Below are 17,283 nucleotides of genomic sequence, written 5' to 3' on the forward strand. Positions count from 1 at the left end.
CCATGGGAATCGAGACTGAGGGGAAAAACAACTGAGGGGAGTTGGCAGTTTTTCAAAGGGACATTGTTAAGGGCCCAAAAGCAAGCAATTCCGATGTGTCGGAAAGATAGAAAATATGGCAAAAGACCCTCTTGGCTTAACCACAACATCTTGAATGATCTAAAAATAAAAAAGGAGTCATATAAAAAATGGAAAGTAGGACAAATTACAAAGGATGAATATAGGCAAACAGCACAGGAACGCAGGGGCAAGATTAGAAAGGCAAAGGCACAGAATGAGCTTAAACTAGCTACGGGAATAAAGGGAAACAAGAAGACTTTTTATAAATACATTAGAAGCAAGAGGAAGACCAAGGAGAGGGTAGGCCCACTGGTCAGTGAGGAGGGAGAAACAGTAACAGGAAACTTGGAAATGGCAGAGATGCTCAATGACTTCTTTGTTTCGGTCTTCACCGAGAAGTCTGTAGGAACACCTAACCTAGTGAATGCTAGTGGGAAGGGGGTAGTTTTAGAAGGTAAAATTAGAAAAGAACAAGTCAAAAATCACCTAGAAAAGTTAGATGTTTGCAAGTCACCAGGGCCTGATGAAATGTATCCTAGACTACTCAAGGAGCTGACAGAGGAGGTTTCTGAGCCGCTAGCTATCATCTTTGGAAAATCATGGGAGACTGGAGAGATTCCAGAGGACTGGAAAAGGGCAAATATAGTGCCCATTTATAAAAAGGGAAATAAGAAAAACCCAGGAAGCTACAGACCAGTTAGTTTAACGTCTGTGCCAGGGAAGATAATGAAGCAAGTAATTAAAGAAATAATCTGTAAACACTTGGAAAGTGGCAAGGTGATAGGGAACAGCCAGCATGGATTTGTAAAGAACAAATCATGTCAAACCAATCTGATAGCTTTCTTTGATAGGATAACGAGTCTTGTGGCTAAGGGAGAAGCGGTGGATGTGGTATACCTAGACATTAGTAAGGAGTTTGATATGGTCTCGCATGATATTCTTATCAATAAACTAGGGAAATACAACTGAGATGGGGCTACTATAAGGTGGGTGCATAACTGGCTGGATAACCGTACTCAGAGAGTAGTTATTAATGGTTCACAATCCTGCTGGAAGGGCAGAACAAGTGGGGTTCCGCAGGGGGTCTGTTTTGGGAGCGGCTCTGTTCAATATCTTCATCAACAATTTAGATATTGGCATAGAAAGTACGCTTAAGTTTGCAGATGATACCAAGCTGGGAAGGGTTGTGACTAATCTGCAGGATAGGGTCATAATTCAAAATGACCTGGACAAATTGGAGAAATGGTCTGAGGAAAACAGGATGAAGTTTAATAAAGACAAATGCAAAGTGCTCCACTTAAGAAAGAACAATCAGTTTCACACATACAGAATGGGAAGCGATGGTCTAGGAAGGAGTAATGCAGAAAGGGATCTAGGGGTTATAGTGAACCACAAGCTGAATATGAGTCAGCAGTGTGATGCTGTTGCAAAGAAAGCAAACATGATTCTGGGCTGCATTAACAGGTGTCTTGAGAGCAAGACACGAAGAGTCATTCTTCTGCTCTACTCTGCGCTGGTTAGGCCTCAGTTGGAGTATTGTGTCCAGTTCTGGGCACCGCATTTCAAGAAAGATGTGGAGAAATTGGAGAGGATCCAGAGAAGAGAAACGAGAATGATTAAAGGTCTAGAGAACATGAGCTATGAAGGAAGACTGGAAGAACTGGGTTTGTTTAGTTTAGAGAAGAGAAGACTGAGGGGGGACATGAGAGCCGTTTTCAGATATCTAAAAGGGTGTCACAAGGAGGAGGGAGAAAACTTGTTCATCTTGGCCTCTGACGATAGAACAAGAAGCAAGGGGCTTCAACTGCAGCAAGGGAGGTTTAGGTTGGACATTATGAAAAAGTTCCTAACTGTCAGGGGGGTTAAACGTTGGAATAAATTGCCCAGGGAGGTTGTGGAATCCCCATCTCTGGAGATATTTAAGAGCAGGTTAGATAAATGTCTCTCAGGGATGGTCTAGACAGTATTTGGTCCTGCCATGAGGGCAGGAGACTGGACTTGATGGCCTCTCGAGGTCCCTGCCAGTCCTAGTATTCTATGGTTCTAGGAAATCGGTTTGGCAGGAGCCAGCTCCCACATCCCTCTCCTCTTCCTCCCCCCCCACCACAGGGGAGCAGGCAGCTATAAACCAGCTCCCCGCAAGGGGGAGAGGTGGCTCTGTGGGAGCCAGCTCCCTATGTGCGCAGCCTCCCGTCCCCCCACCTCTGACTCAGACGTTGCAGATCTGAGGAGGGTGGTAGTGCGACCCTGGGAATCTGCCCAGGATGAGAGTGTCGGTCAAGCTAAGGGGCTAGCAGTGGGAGGAGAGGAAACCCAACTCCAAAACGCCAACGCGGTGGCCAGAGGAAACCTACTGCAAAAGCTCCCGCCGTCACACTTGCAGGGAAGGAAACGGGAGGGGAGGAAGGTCACTCCAGCCAAAGCTCCAAGCTTGTTTTCTTGCCTGTGAAGCAAGGGGCTGCCAGAGTTCAAGTCCCAAACCTGGGAGTGCAGCCTGCCACCTCTCGCCTGCCTCTGCCCATCTCCCCCTAAAGGGTGGCATCTGGCTGGCCTTCCCCTCTCACCCTCAAGCAGTCAGCACTGGCCAGAGGAGGGGGACTCTTAGCCGATAGCACCAGGAGGACCCAGGGAAGTGGGTCCCAGAGCAGTACAGGCCCCTGTCCAGAAGGCACTGAAGCCCCATGCAGTGCCCCCCCCCAGGGTTGAAACCTGACTGGCCAGATAGGGAAGGGACTGTGCGCCAAGCTGCACTGAAGAGGCCAAGGGCTCCGAGATGGGAGGGGCACTGTGAGCGTCTAGTCGGACCTCTGGATCAGACTCAGCCCCAGTGCCCCCCGGGCCAGACTGAGCGCACTGGCTTGGCAGTGACGAAATTCACCACAACCGTCTCTCAGCTGTGCCAACGGTTCATGGCCCCCGACCCTTCCTTCCCTTCTCAATTCGGTAGCCCTTGTGCCTCGGTCTGCTAGAGCCTTCTCTTAGCAAGATGCTGCTCCCCATGAAGGCACCACCCTGCTTAGCCATCCCAGGGCTGCACAGTGCTTTCGGGCAGTGTCGCACTAGGAGTGGATCGTTCACCATGGGCACCAGTCCTTTTGCACAGCTGCTGCTTTCCAGGATAGAGTCCCCCACGCTCCCACATTGGCCTGTGTTCTTTGGTCTTCTACACACAACTTCAGATTCGGGCCTGTCAAAATGGACATTGTTTGCTTGCACCCAGCTTCCCAAGAGACCCAAGCCTCTGTTTCGCTGCCCTGCAGACGCACCCTTAGTCACAAAGGTATCAGTCAGACTCAAGCTACCCTAATGCCATGTACAGATCCAGGCAAGTTTCTGGAGCTCGCCTCCTCCTGGTCAGGCTCATGAAAGAAGAGTAGCACAGCCTTTACTCTTCCCCCTGGTTTCAGGAGCTGGCGTCATTACCTTTCCTGATTGGTCTGTACGCTTCCAGGAAGTAGGGCTTGAGGTAGACCTCAAACAGATTCCCTGTGATCCCTTCCACGGTGTCATCAATCGGTAACACATGGATGCGTTTGCCATACTTCACATCTGGGCAGGGCTGGATGCTGAAAGACAACAGATCTCAGTAAGCTACAGCTCCTGCTATACACAGGGCATAGAAAGGGAAGGAACCAAACACTCCCAATGCCGGGATGAAAAGCCCAGCGAGCAGGCACCCTGCTCTATGAGGCACCTAGGTTAGGGCTTGTCCTTCTCGCTGCTCATTTCTCTGTTCTCCACCCTCCCACTAGGGCTGCTGGGGAAGAGAGCAGTCCCCGCTCTTGTTCTTTCCGTGCTGCCTTCCCCACCAGCAAAGCTAAGTGGACAAGTATCTGGCCATGCCCCCAGTTGTCACTAGTGCGTTCCAGGGAGCTGGAATACTCAGCAGCTAGAGCCCTGCAAATCCGTGGCTATCCACTTCATGGCTGCGGATGTGGATGCAGATATCTGCGGCTCACTTTTGCCGATATGGAAGCAGATATGAATTTTGTATCCATGCAGGGCTCTATCAACAGCTACTCTTTATTTCAACGAGAAGCCTGCTGCTGGCAAGACTAAAGAGAGGCAGAGAAAATCCCTCTTTTCCTCACAACACCAGAAAATTGGGCTCCTCTTACTAATAACTTTGGCACAAGCTTTTGAGCACCTGGGAAATGAAGATCTCACGAGAATCCACAAGTGACCAGAGACCTGTCAATTTCACTTAGGGGACACTTGCACCTAGAGCGTATCCTGCCATTCACCTGAACGTTTTAGCGCCTTACTTTGCATGGCACCTTTTATAAATCACGGTACCAAATGCTTTACAGAGATAGAATTAAGATGAAGAGCAAAGAGAGAGACCAAACGGCCCAACAGCAGGAGGAACATAGAGCCCAAGATGGGATAAAGGCATGACTCAGATTTCAGCAGAGGCAAGGCCACAGTAAAAAATGCAACAGGAAATGTCAAAGCTAAGGAGAAGAACTCGGAGAAGTCAGAGGTAAATAAGGTTGCCAGACACCTTCACAAAAAATCCCAAACATGGCAGGGAAAAAAAATTGGTTAAGATGGAAAAAAAAAGCCACACCACAACGAAACATCCCACAGGAGACCAAACCTGTTGAGCATTTAAAAAAAAAAAAAAGCGCTGCACCTTTAAATTCCCATGCTCTTCCCCCGCTCAACATGGCAGGGGAAAAATGTCCCCACCAGCCTTCTGTCTGAGAAAAAACAGAAAATACTGGACATTTTACACGTCCGGTATTCTCGGGGTTTTTTTTTAAACCAGACAGAAGACATAATTACCGGACTGTCCGGGCGAAAACCCTAGAGGTAAAGGAGGATTCAGAGGGGTCTGGCCTTTGGGATCAAGTTAAGACAAGTGACTGGGGGATGGAACGAAATCTGAAGGTGAGCCACGGGACACAGATCAGGCAGAGACCAACGGACTAAAGGCGACACGATTAGCTGCTGAGACAGGCGATTTGGAAAATGTTAGGAGGTAAGAGATTAAATGATCTAGGGGAGGAGTTACTGGGTTATGGGAATGGTCACGTCATAAGAAATGGTGACAGCTGTAAACATGAGCTACACACTCTACTTAATACCCTTTCTAGGCATGTAATAGCGGAGTCGATTAATGCTTATAGGTTAATGCTATAGACTACATGCATTTCCCCCCGCAGCCAGTACATTTTTTAAGAGGCTGGCCAGCAGCCCAGGTCAGTCCCAGCTTGCACCAGGTGTGGGACCTACCCCTCCTGTGGCTCTGCATTTAAAATGTATTAGTAGCCAGGCAGGCAAGCAGCTCAGCTCAGCTCAGCTCCGGCTCACGACAAGTCCAGGAGCTCAGCCCCACTCCTGGACAGGGGCTGCTGCCACCTGCGCTGCTGCTTCTGGTTTTTAAACTCGCTCCCCTCACAGACCAGCTTCCGCCTGGCACCCCACCTGGCTTCCACGCTGTTGCCTCTGATACAGCGCAGAGTGGCAGGGGACTCCTCAGGAGTGGGGCTGGAGCACACTGGCTGCCGGTCCCACCCCCAGGGACTACAGAATAGTCGAGTAACCAAAAAGAATTCATGAGGTTAACTGACTATTCAATGAATCGATATTGAACATCCCTAACCCTTACAGCCCCTCTTTACTGAAGTCCAGTATCATAGCTGCGCAAAGCTGATCAGCCCGGATTTCTCCTTTTCCCATGAGCTGCTGCCATTAGAAAGCACCTCCATTCTCTGCAATGGTTGCAAGGCAAATGTTTTGCAGAGTCTGAACAATCTACTAGCTCTCACTCCTGAAAATCCCATGCAAGCGACAGGAGTCTCAGGTGTCCTCCCAACATCTAGGGAACGCTGGGTTAGTGCACCCAAAGGGACACTGAGTTAGAGCCGCGTCCAGGTTTTACCTCTGTTAGGTTATTTAGTTCATGTCCCTCAGGTCAATGCAAGACCGTTCTGATGATGTCTGTTACAGGGCATGCACGCTCCACTTTTTAGTCTCAAGCAAGGGACATACACATTGGCATGAGTTACTAACTGCCCACATTCAAATGGGAAGGGTCTGTATGTTTCTATTTGTGTCTGCTTATGTTACAGGCAGTCCCCGGGTTACGTACAAGATAGGGACTGTAGGTTTGTTCTTAAGTTGAATTTGTATGTAAGTCAGAACTGGTACATATTGTAGGGGAAACTCTAGCCCTGTGGTCCCCAACACGGCGCCCGCCGGGGCCTTTGGCGGCACCCGCCAAGTGCTCAGGGCTGGCCTGGCCCCGGGCACGCGGCGCTTGGGGGAGGGGAGGGAGAGAGCGCCGGCCCCGGGCGCGCGGCGCTTGGGGGAAGGGGGGGGGAGAGAGCCCCGGGTGTGCAGCGCTTGAGGGGAGAGCGCCAGCCCCCGGAATGCAGCTATGGGGGGGCCCCGCCCCCCGGGCGCCCGGCGGGCGAACGGCCACGCCCCCTGGCGCCCGGCAACCCCAAATGGTTGGGGACCACTGCTCTAGCCAAACATTTCTCCAGAGCTCAGTTTTATTCTCCCACACTTCACTTCCCTCAGTCCTTTATTCTCAAGCTGAGGTGTCTGCTGAGAAAAGCCGCTCCGCGTCTCCCTGGTCTGCTGGGGAGGGGCGCTAGCTAAGCGTCTCCCTGGTCTGCTGGGGGGAGGGGGGGGCGCTAGCTTTGTGTCTCCCTGGTCTACTAGGGGGAAGCAGCTAGTGCGGGGTTGCCTCACCCTGTTTGTAAGTCGGATCCATGTAACCCAGGGACTGCCTGTACTTGATTGTTTCACTTTTCATTCAGCTTTGACAATGAGAACAGATTAGTCACTTTTACTTTTGTTTCCAAACAGTATCAGCTTCTGCTTCTCATGCAGAAGTTCAATACCTAAGCTGCGGACACTAGGAGAAACAATAGCCCTTTCCACTGAAATTACCATTTCTATTAATAATCAGATTGTGAAAAGACAAGGTCTGAAAGTGTGCATCAGTCCAACTTTACATATAGGGAGACGAGCGACCTACGATGTGGAGTGGGATTTTCAGACAGCGGATTTCGTGATGGAACTTGTGCATCTAAATCACCTGAGCTCTTTCAAAAACCTCTCTTGTAACCCCCAGGATACACGTCCCCGTACAGTCTTTATGAGCACTCCTAGTTAGATTCCAGCTGCAGGACACTCTCCTTCAAGAGGCACTGCTGCTGCGAACTCTCCTGAAAGGAAAGCGACCACTTGCTACAATCCCCATCTCCATTACTGACTGAATTTGATCAGAGCCACCTACACAAATTCAGGAAGACGCCCCCAGCTAGCAAAGCAGACCTCACCTGATCACATCACCAAGGCGCACTCTCAGGTTGTTCCGAACAACCCTATTCATGCGAATCTTCTCATCTGAGCAGGTATCATCGGACAGGACAATGCAGACGGCTTCTCTCCTCTTCTTGCCTTTTAGCAGAACTGTGTCTCCTCTGAACAGCTGCAATTCATCCATTTTTGCCTGTGACCAGAGATAGCGTTAGCGCATGCATTTGACAAGGCTGGAGAGTAAGTGTTTGGAAGACAGCAGCCTGACCCCACAATGCTAGGAGCCATAAATAGACATGGGACCCCCCAATTGCCAGTCCCATAGCAAGGACAGGGCCTCCTGCTTGAACACTAGCATCATTCGAGAACAATAACTACTGCTCCCAAGTCTCACAGGCAAGAGCCCCATAAGAAACCATTTTCCATTTTTACCCATCACAGCCCAAGTGCCGTTTCTTCAGGGCATTCATGTAGCATGTTCAACAATGGGCTAAGAGTGAGTGTCAGGGGACAAGACACTGAACACTCACATATTAACTACACAGTTCTTACTGGATTTGACACACACCTGGGACAGTGACACAACACTGTTGTCCTCATTGATGGCTTCGTCAACAATTAACCGATTGGGCCTGTTCTTCTGCTTTAGGATTGCAGTGGATAAATCATCCGCTTTAGAACTGGAAAGAAACAGAACTGCTGAGTCTGGGCAACATTGCTCCTCCCTTTCCGGACAAAGCCTGCTTTGGTCTCCACCATCTACTTGTTTGGCTACCTTCCCACCTTCTCTTTCGCAAACTAAACCTGCTGGTAAGACAAAATACAGAATCTTGTGGGGTGAAACCTGTTCAGTTCTTCATGGAGAGCTAAGTCAGAAGGCAGAGTTATGTTCAGTAAGAAAGTGATTTCAGCTCATTTGGTAGCCTTGAACTAAAATAGAGATGAAGATATTTAGGAAAACAGGATCCTGGAGCAGCCCCTTCCTGGAATGGCTCTTGCCTAAAAACAAAGACACTGTAGCAAGATAATCACCCATACTCATATGCAAACTGTGGGCTTAAACTCACACAAATGATCAGGAGGGTGGAATCTCTCAGGTCACAAACCCCAGACAACACCCAGAGAGATTTACAGGGCAATGTTACATTTCCGATGCATTACAAGAGTTTAGCCCTTTGAGTGTCAGGTAAAATTAACAAACCTAATCACGTGTTTATGAATGCTTTTAAGTGTCCGTGAACACTGTTTTGTTTGGATGCAAACATATCCCTGTAGCATTCAAACACAGAACATATCCACTTTACGCTAAGACATCCCAAGAAATGCAACAGTTTATTTGCATTTCCTAAACTGAATAGCAAAAAACGGTTAAGAGGCAGATTTGTAAAGTGTTTTGTTTCAATGTCTAATACACCAAACAAAAAGGACTTATGGGTTTTTTCAAGTAAGAATTTGAACAAAGTGACCCTTCAAGAGCCTGCAGAAGTTCCAACCTGTTCTGTACAGCATCACCAGAGCATGTTAACTGCTCCCTTCTTAACAACTGACTTGCATAACTGGACAATTGAGACACACCAGACAAATGATAAATATTAAGAGCAGGTTGGTTTGCTTCCAGCAAAAAGGCAACACTTAGCTTTATCCTTAGTAAGATGCCAATATTAACACAGGATGGGAGCAGGCCTCAGGCCCCCGCCTCCTCCCGGGCTGGCAGCATCGCTGTGCTGAGTGCAGTGGGTCTTAGCCCCCCAGGCTGGCACTTAACTAAGGCTAAATCTACACTGCCACTTTATCACACTGCAACTTTCCAGCTCAAGGGTGTGAAAACACTCCCCCCCCCCATGCAGCAAGTTACAGCGGTGCTGTCAGCCACTCCCCTCGCGGAGGTGGTTTACACGGAGCGCTGGGAGAGCTCTCTCCCAATGCTCCTGCCGTGGCTACACTTTCAGTTTAAAGAAATGTTTGGCTGCCTTGAAGTGCAGACAAAGCCTAACTCCCTTGGGGTACGGAACAACAGTTTAAAGCGAACAAACCCCCGGGGAAGGTGGTGAGCAGTGCAAGCTAGCACAGTGTTTGACATGAACAGTCCTACGGAATGGTGCCTGGGGATGACCACTGCTGTGTTTGCATGTCCATTGGCTCTTGCAGAAAAGTGTTACAGCAGCACGCAGGCAAGTGGTAGGTACAGGAGACCCTCACAATTTTGTGCCTTCACAGAGCTCTCCTGTTCTCAAGCCCTAGCCCTTCTTGTCACCACCCTGCCCTGTCCCCTCCCATTGCACTTCATCCTCCAGCCTGGGGGGCGGGGGAGAGGGGGGTGCTGCAGAGCAGCAGCAACAGTCCAATCCCCTCCCCCACAATCACCATGGGGAAATGGAGCACCCACTCTGCTTCCCCCCCCCCCCCCCCCCGAGACTGTCAGATTTCACCTTTCACCTTGGTGTCAGGAATGCAGCATTGGCCCCTTCCCTGCCACTTCAGAAGAGAGGTCCCAGGAATCACACTAGGGCAGTCGCCTTATGGGGGAACGGTTTTGAAATCTGTCTAGAGCACAAGTATACCGTGCCAACCAGTGACAGCTAAGAGGGAGATTCAGCATAGCCCGAGAGACAGCACTGAAATCACCCAGGAAGGATAGGATCCTCTGGGTGAAACAGCAGGTTACAAGGAGGTGCAAGGTCCTCACAAAAAGCACCGTCTCTTGGAGATGACTCAGCTTTAAAGCTCGAGCCAAGGGAAGCCCTGGATGGACGTCAGAAACTAGGCCTTGGCTTTGCCACTGAAAGAACTGACAGCAGATCTAAGAAGGGCCAGTACAACATTTTGAAAAGTAATATATAACCTGGGAGCAAAAGCAGCACTGATTCTACAAGGCAAGGAGAGTGGGGAGGTTAGTAGCAGAAGTCTGGGGCTCATAATAAGTCTACTGTTGCATATTTATTAGTGAAATGGAGGAGGAAACGGGACAGAAAGTTGAAACTATAAACAAGTTGTTCTGTGAATTAAAAAGCTATGGAAAACTATGAAACTTCTGATGGATTTAAATACAGTGGGGGAATGAGCAAAATAATGGCAAGTGACATTTAGCTACGGTAAATATAAGTTAATTCACAAGAGGCAAAAGGTCTATTAAAGTTTTGAACGTGCAGGGCTCTCAGAGAAAATGCAGTCGAATGCTGGGGTTCCCAAACTATGGTACACAGGACAAAGTGCATCATGGCAGATTTTATTCATCATTTTATTCATTGCATTTTCAGAATAGGCTGCTCAGAAAAAAAATCTTTAAAAGTCTGGGAATTTGTTATATAAAAGATGGTAGTTAATTTATTTCAAGATGTACCAATGTGAACAGATTTGCTGACAGAGAACCCTCTCTGCCAGTCACCCATCAGCATGGAGTCAGGTGCCCTGCAACTGTCCCGTCTGAGTTCAGAACTTATTCAGGTTTTTTCCAGTTCTATGAGTTGCGCTACATGGTACAGAGCTGTAAAAAGGGGCAGAGTGCTAAAGACAGGTAGCATTAAGAAAACACACAATATTAGTGGGGAGGAGTACACAGGCAGCTGGTAGATCGGTAAGGGAGATACAAAACTTTGGGAACCTCTGGGCTAACGGACAGAAGCTGTCTGTCCAGTGTGCTGCAGCACTTCCAGCAGAGAGAGGCTTGAGGGCATGAAAAATAGAAGATATTATTTCAAACAATGGTGTAGGCTCATCTAGCATAGCAGGCCAGTTTCGGTCTCCTCACTTCACAATGAACAGGTTCAAAAAAAAGAAACAAAGGTCATAGAGGGCTACATGGTAGTTACAGATAAGAGTGAAAAGGTGAAAGGTTACTTAGAATTTGACAAGTTCCTTAAGACTACAGAGAGCACAGCAAAAATAGATCAGTCCCTCTTTTTCACATGGGCCCACAAAAAAGATAAGTCATGTTAAGATTTACTGTACTTTTGAGGGGCTGGGATTAAAATACAGAGTTCACAGCATGCTTCAGTCTCTCTCAAATACAGTTCAAATACCAGGATGTTTTCCCCAATACAGAGGTGCAACTGAGGTGAGAAATCCCAGCACTAATACTCCCCCAAGCCGTAAAGACTGCTTCCTCTCCTTTACAAAGGGAAACCTTCCAAGTCTCCTGTCTGCCAAGAAAACAAGCTTTCCAGTCTATGCCACTTAATCATTTCCCTATGGTAAAGCTCCTGCTGCTTTAATGTGTGATGAAACCTGAAGCCCATGTACAGTGGTACACAGCATGAACGGGCAGGGACACAGAGAAACCTGCAGTGCTGATTAGCATACTTGTGACAACATAATTCTCAGGATGCAAGTACCAACTATGCTTGCTTCTCTGAGGTCCCAGCCACACTAGGAAATTGACTTGATGCTTACAATTCATGCTAACATAGATGGCAAAGTTACATGCACCCGTGATGGAAACTGCGATTGAAACTCATGTTTCCGCAATGAATCTGAAAGAAGTTTTGGCCCCTCTACACCAGTACTTAAACTGGTTAAGCACTGATTCAGGTACACCTGCTGCTGGCAGACTCCTAGGGATAGGCCCGTTTCCTAACACACTGAGCCAGAACATTCGTGCTGCAAGTAGTGCTTTTCCCCAAGTAAAGCACAGTCAACAAGCTGCCTGAGGATGGCAGCCATCTTGCTGAGATGTTATTTGGGACAACATAACTAGCGCCCAATGCCAGACAGTCAGTTCCCATTTAATACTGAACATAAGAATGGCCAGACTGGGTCAGACCAAAGGTCCAGTGTCCTGTCTTTGACAGTGGCCATGCCAGATGCCCCTGAGGGAGTGAGCAGAGAATCATCTAGTGATCCCTCCCGTCATCCAGTCCCGATTTCTGACAAACAGAGACTAGGGACACCATCCCAGCCCATCCTGGCTAGAAGCCATTGATGGCCTTAACCTCCATGGATTTATTTAGTTCATTTTTGAACCCTGGTAAAGTCCTGGTCTTCACAACCTCCTCTGGCGAGGAGTTCCACAGGTTGACTGTGCGCTGCATGAAGAAATACATCCTTTAGTTTATTTCAAGCCTGCTGCTGCCTGTTCATTTATTTCGGTGACTCCTAGTTAAGTGATGGGAACAAGAAAATAACTTTTCCTTCTTCACTTCCCGGTGACCCTGAACTAGTGGGTTGAGTTACCGGATTCCCACGTGGCACGATCACAGGCAGCGCCTGCAGGGCAGCTGCGAACGGGAGCCCGGAGGGGAAGGCTCCTGAGCGGAACCGGGGCAGGGTTAGGGGCACATCGGTCAGGACGCTGCGCTCGAGGGCCCAGCCCCGCTGTTCTCCGGGCCCCAAGCCGCGTGGGGGGCCAGGCCGGCGGCTCTCGGGGGGGGGCGGATCCCGGGGAGCCGGGCGCGAGGCGCGCGGGGGGAGCCGGCGGGGCGGGGCCTGGCGCAGGGCTCGGGCCGGGCCGCCTCCATCTTGGCACCACATGACTCGGCATTTCGGGCGCAGGCGGAAGTGGCGGGCGCGCGGGCCTTGCCACGAGCCCGGCTCCCCGCCGCGCGCCCCCCCCCCCCCCAACGGGCCGCGCGGGGAGGGGGCGGGGCCTGCGTGACACAGCGGGAGCGGGCCCGCGCGCCGGGCCGGGCCGAGGCGCGAGCGGCCCGCGGGCCGGGCTGAGGCGCCGGGCGGGCCGGGGGGGGGGGGCCCCCGCACTTACTCGGGTCCCGAGGCCATGGCGGGCAGGGCGGCGGGCGGCGGGTCTCGGTGTCTCCCCGGCGGGCTGGGCTCGGGCTGGCGGCGGCTCCGGGGGCTGGGCTCTGACTGAACCTCACAGCCGACTCATCGCCAGGCAAGCCCCGCCCCGCGCCGCCGGCCCTGCCTAGCAACGAGCCGCGCCCGCCAATCGGAAATTTCGTTCGGCAGCGGAGCAGCCAATGGGAAAAATCGCCCGGCGCTGGCCAATCCGAAAGCTCCAAGCCCGCCTCCGCCGCCAATCACAGCGGCCGAGGGAGCGCGGTGCCTCTACCCGGCAACGCGGAGCGCACGGCCAATCACAAAAATTCACCAATGGGAAAATGGAGCCGGCAGGGCCCGCCCTCATGCCTATGCTACCTAGCAACCTCGCTGCCATTGGCTGAGACTGAAACATCCGGGACGGGCCCAGCCAATCAGGAAGGGAACTAAGGTGAATGACAGATCACTCTTAAACCCTACGGGAGGCTAGAACGGCCGGACTCCGCCCCCTTCAGCTGGAGAGTCGCCCGAGCCGCAGCCAGGACCCCGCCCCCAGTCCCCGGAGGCTCCAGCTGGGGGCAGCATCGCTGTGCTGAGTGCAGCAGGTCTCAGCCCCCCCCCCCCCGGGACTGGCAGCATCGCTGTGCTGAGTGCAGCGGGTCTCAGCCCCCCCCCCCCCCCCGGGACTGGCAGCATCGCTGTGCTGAGTGCAGCAGGTCTCAGCCCCCCCCCCCCGGGACTGGCAGCATCGCTGTGCTGAGTGCAGCGGGTCTCAGCCCCCCCCCCCCCGGGACTGGCAGCATCGCTGTGCTGAGTGCAGCGGGTCTCAGCCCCCCCCCCGGGACTGGCAGCATCGCTGTGCTGAGTGCAGCGGGTCTCAGCCCCCCCCCCCCCTCCCCCGGGACTGGCAGCATCGCTGTGCTGAGTGCAGCGGGTCTCAGCCCCCCCCCCCCCCGGGACTGGCAGCATCGCTGTGCTGAGTGCAGCGGGTCTCAGCCCCCCCCCCCCCCCCGGGACTGGCAGCATCGCTGTGCTGAGTGCAGCGGGTCTCAGCCCCCCCCCCCCCCCCGGGACTGGCAGCATCGCTGTGCTGAGTGCAGCGGGTCTCAGCCCCCCCCCCCCCCGGGACTGGCAGCATCGCTGTGCTGAGTGCAGCGGGTCTCAGCCCCCCCCCCCCTCCCCCGGGACTGGCAGCATCGCTGTGCTGAGTGCAGCGGGTCTCAGCCCCCCCCCCCCCGGGACTGGCAGCATCGCTGTGCTGAGTGCAGCGGGTCTCAGCCCCCCCCCCCCCCCGGGACTGGCAGCATCGCTGTGCTGAGTGCAGCGGGTCTCAGCCCCCCCCCCCCCCGGGACTGGCAGCATCGCTGTGCTGAGTGCAGCGGGTCTCAGCCCCCCCCCCTCCCCCGGGACTGGCAGCATCGCTGTGCTGAGTGCAGTGGGTCTCAGCCCCCCCCCCTCCCCCGGGACTGGCAGCATCGCTGTGCTGAGTGCAGTGGGTCTCAGCCCTCCCCCCCCCCGGGACTGGCAGCATCGCTGTGCTGAGTGCAGCGGGTCTCAGCCCCCCCCCCCCCCCGGGACTGGCAGCATCGCTGTGCTGAGTGCAGCGGGTCTCAGCCCCCCCCCCCCCCCGGGACTGGCAGCATCGCTGTGCTGAGTGCAGCGGGTCTCAGCCCCCCCCCCCCCGGGACTGGCAGCATCGCTGTGCTGAGTGCAGCGGGTCTCAGCCCCCCCCCCCCCCCAGGACTGGCAGCATCGCTGTGCTGAGTGCAGCGGGTCTCAGCCCCACCCCCTGGGACTGGCAGCATCGCTGTGCTGAGTGCAGCGGGTCTCAGCCCCCCCCGGACTGGCAGCATCGCTGTGCTGAGCGCAGCGGGTCTCAGCCCCCCCCCCCCCCCGGACTGGCAGCATCGCTGTGCTGAGTGCAGCGGGTCTCAGCCCCCCCCCCCCGGACTGGCAGCATCGCTGTGCTGAGTGCAGCGGGTCTCAGTGGGGACCCACTGTCCCCCCAGACATGGCACGGAAGGGCTCTCCCTGCTCCATGACTTTCTTGGCTGTCTACAGCTCTCCTAGCCTCTCCCTCCACTTGTAGGTAATGCAGATGACTAGGAATAGGATCAAGACTGCATTTCAGTTAGAACCACTTAACAATTTGCAGCAGAGAATCGGGGCCCCTAGCCACAAGCGTAACGTTCTCTTCAGGTTCTCAAGAACTGTGCAGCCTCTTTTCACTCTTACGTCCATTCTTTCTATATGCCCAGGCGAATCGTGCTCTGACTCTTCCCAGACCTGCAGCTAGTCTCTTCGAGGTCTGCCGGGCGGAGGTATTTGCAGACGGTGCTGTTCAGCAGTGCCTCAGTGTGATTCTCTCAAAAGTCCCGTGTCACCAAATCCTCTGTCCTTTTGTCTCCTCTCTCACTGGGCCCATCATCCCTGCTGTGCTGGGGCAAAGGTTGCTGGTCTCTGAGCCTTTAGTTTTGAAAGTGGTTTCTGGGGTCAGCTCAGACTAGCTTCAGGTGATCTCAGCTCTGGGAGAGGCCAAAGGTGATTCTGAGAGGATGATTACACCTGCTGCTGCATCTGTTGAACAGTCACTAAGTGTCACCATGAATATTCAGTTTCACTCTCCAGGCAGGATCTAGGTCATCCTGTGTGATGGTTCCCAGAAACAACAGCTCTCCCTTGTCTGTAATATTAGTCACCTCCCTTGGTACAGCAGACAGCTGCCAAAGGTCCATGTTTTGTGCATTTATTTCACCATGTGCCTCTGGCTACACATACAGTTGCTGGGCTATGTACTTTGCCACATCTTGCACATTCATCTGAAAGATGTTCTAGTTTGCTTGAAATTGCCTCAGGGATTTTATGTGTTTTACCCCAGCAGTCTGGGTATGCCTACAGCGTCGACGCTAGTTTCGGGTTTTTCATGTTGCCTCCTGCCTTTTGTTCTGCTGTTTGAGTGGCTGAGACAGTTTTGCTATCTGTACAGCTGGGGGTAGATTTAATGGAGTTTAATCATAGTTGCTGTGAGAGGCTGTTGTCTGTTAACTCAATAAACCAGCTTGTAGCTGATACTTTCATAGTTGCAGTTCCCCCCCCCCCCCCCCCCCAAAAAAAATCACACTTTTCGGCCAGTGGACACCGAGCTCTTATATAACATTCAACATTTCCTCTGGGTTCTTGAATTCCCTGGTAAAAACATGCTCTTCCATTAGCCATATTTCTCTAAGGCATTAAGCAGCATCAAACAGCCAAAACCATTTCATAATCATTTTTGTGACTGTCTCTTGTAAAGGCAGATATGCTCTATCACTCCTTTACCTGTATATCTTTCATAGCATAAGTTAAAGAAGATACCTAAATATCTCCAGTTTCTTTAGGAAATTTTGTAACAATGCAAAATCTTGCTTCCGGTGTGTCCATTCTGAAGGTCTACCAAGGCTGAAATTCTCTAGGACCTTGAAGAATTGTAGGTTGACGAGCTCCTGCAATTTCCGTTGCTTTGTTTCTTCTGCTTCTGTTCGCTAGCCCTAATTTACTTTGACATCACATACACAGCAGGGCTGCTACTGGCAGGTCAGGTTCTTGTACCAGACATGGACTATCTACAGCACTTCCTTTCCAAAGCGATATACCAGAGATGTGCTGAATTTAATGCAGGATCAGCAACAGGGCTACGTCTAGACTGGCATGCTTTTCCGGAAATGCTTTTAACGGAAAAGTTTTTCGTTAAAAGCATTTTCGGAAAAGAGCGTCTAGATTGGCAGGACGCTTTTCCGCAAAAGCACTTTTTGCAGAAAAAGATCCCTGGCCAATCTAGACGCGCTTTTGCGCAAAAAAGCCCCGATCACCATTTTCGCGATTGGGGCTTTTTTGCGGAAAACAAATCTCAGCTGTCTACACTGGCCGTTTTGCGCAGAAGTTTTGCGCAAAAGGGACTTTTGCCCGAACGGGAGCAGCATAGTATTTCCGCAAGAAGCACTGATTTCTTACAGTAGGAAGTCAGTGCTTTTGCGGAAATTCAAGCAGCCAGTGTAGACAGCTGGCAAGTTTTTCCGGAAAAGCGGCTGATTTTCCGGAAAAACTGACCAGTCTAGACACAGTCCAGGTGTGTAACCCAGAGTTTTCAGAACCCAAAGCAGTGGCAACTTAACTATTTCACGCAGCAATGTCAGGAATCAATCCGTGGGAACACAGTGCCTCTGGCTGACAAAAAATTAATACAAGTAAGCATGC

General features: G+C 51.9%; 1 protein-coding gene across 1 annotated transcript in view; it reads right to left on the reverse strand.

Annotated features, from left to right (window-relative positions):
* Positions 1-13,192, reverse strand: part of VCP (valosin containing protein) — a 37,909-nt gene extending 24,717 nt beyond the window's left edge. The window contains exons 1-4 of the mRNA XM_075932825.1: positions 13,034-13,192; positions 7,907-8,018; positions 7,359-7,531; positions 3,484-3,626 (exon numbers count right to left, since the gene is read on the reverse strand). Of these exons, the coding sequence (XP_075788940.1) occupies positions 3,484-3,626; positions 7,359-7,531; positions 7,907-8,018; positions 13,034-13,050 (445 nt within the window). The 5' untranslated portion in view covers positions 13,051-13,192. The remainder of the gene's footprint in view (positions 1-3,483; positions 3,627-7,358; positions 7,532-7,906; positions 8,019-13,033) is intronic.
* Between the last annotated feature and the right edge of the window lie 4,091 nt (positions 13,193-17,283).

The sequence above is a fragment of the Pelodiscus sinensis genome, chromosome 6, assembly GCF_049634645.1.
Source record: "Pelodiscus sinensis isolate JC-2024 chromosome 6, ASM4963464v1, whole genome shotgun sequence".
Lineage (NCBI taxonomy): Eukaryota > Metazoa > Chordata > Testudines > Trionychidae > Pelodiscus > Pelodiscus sinensis.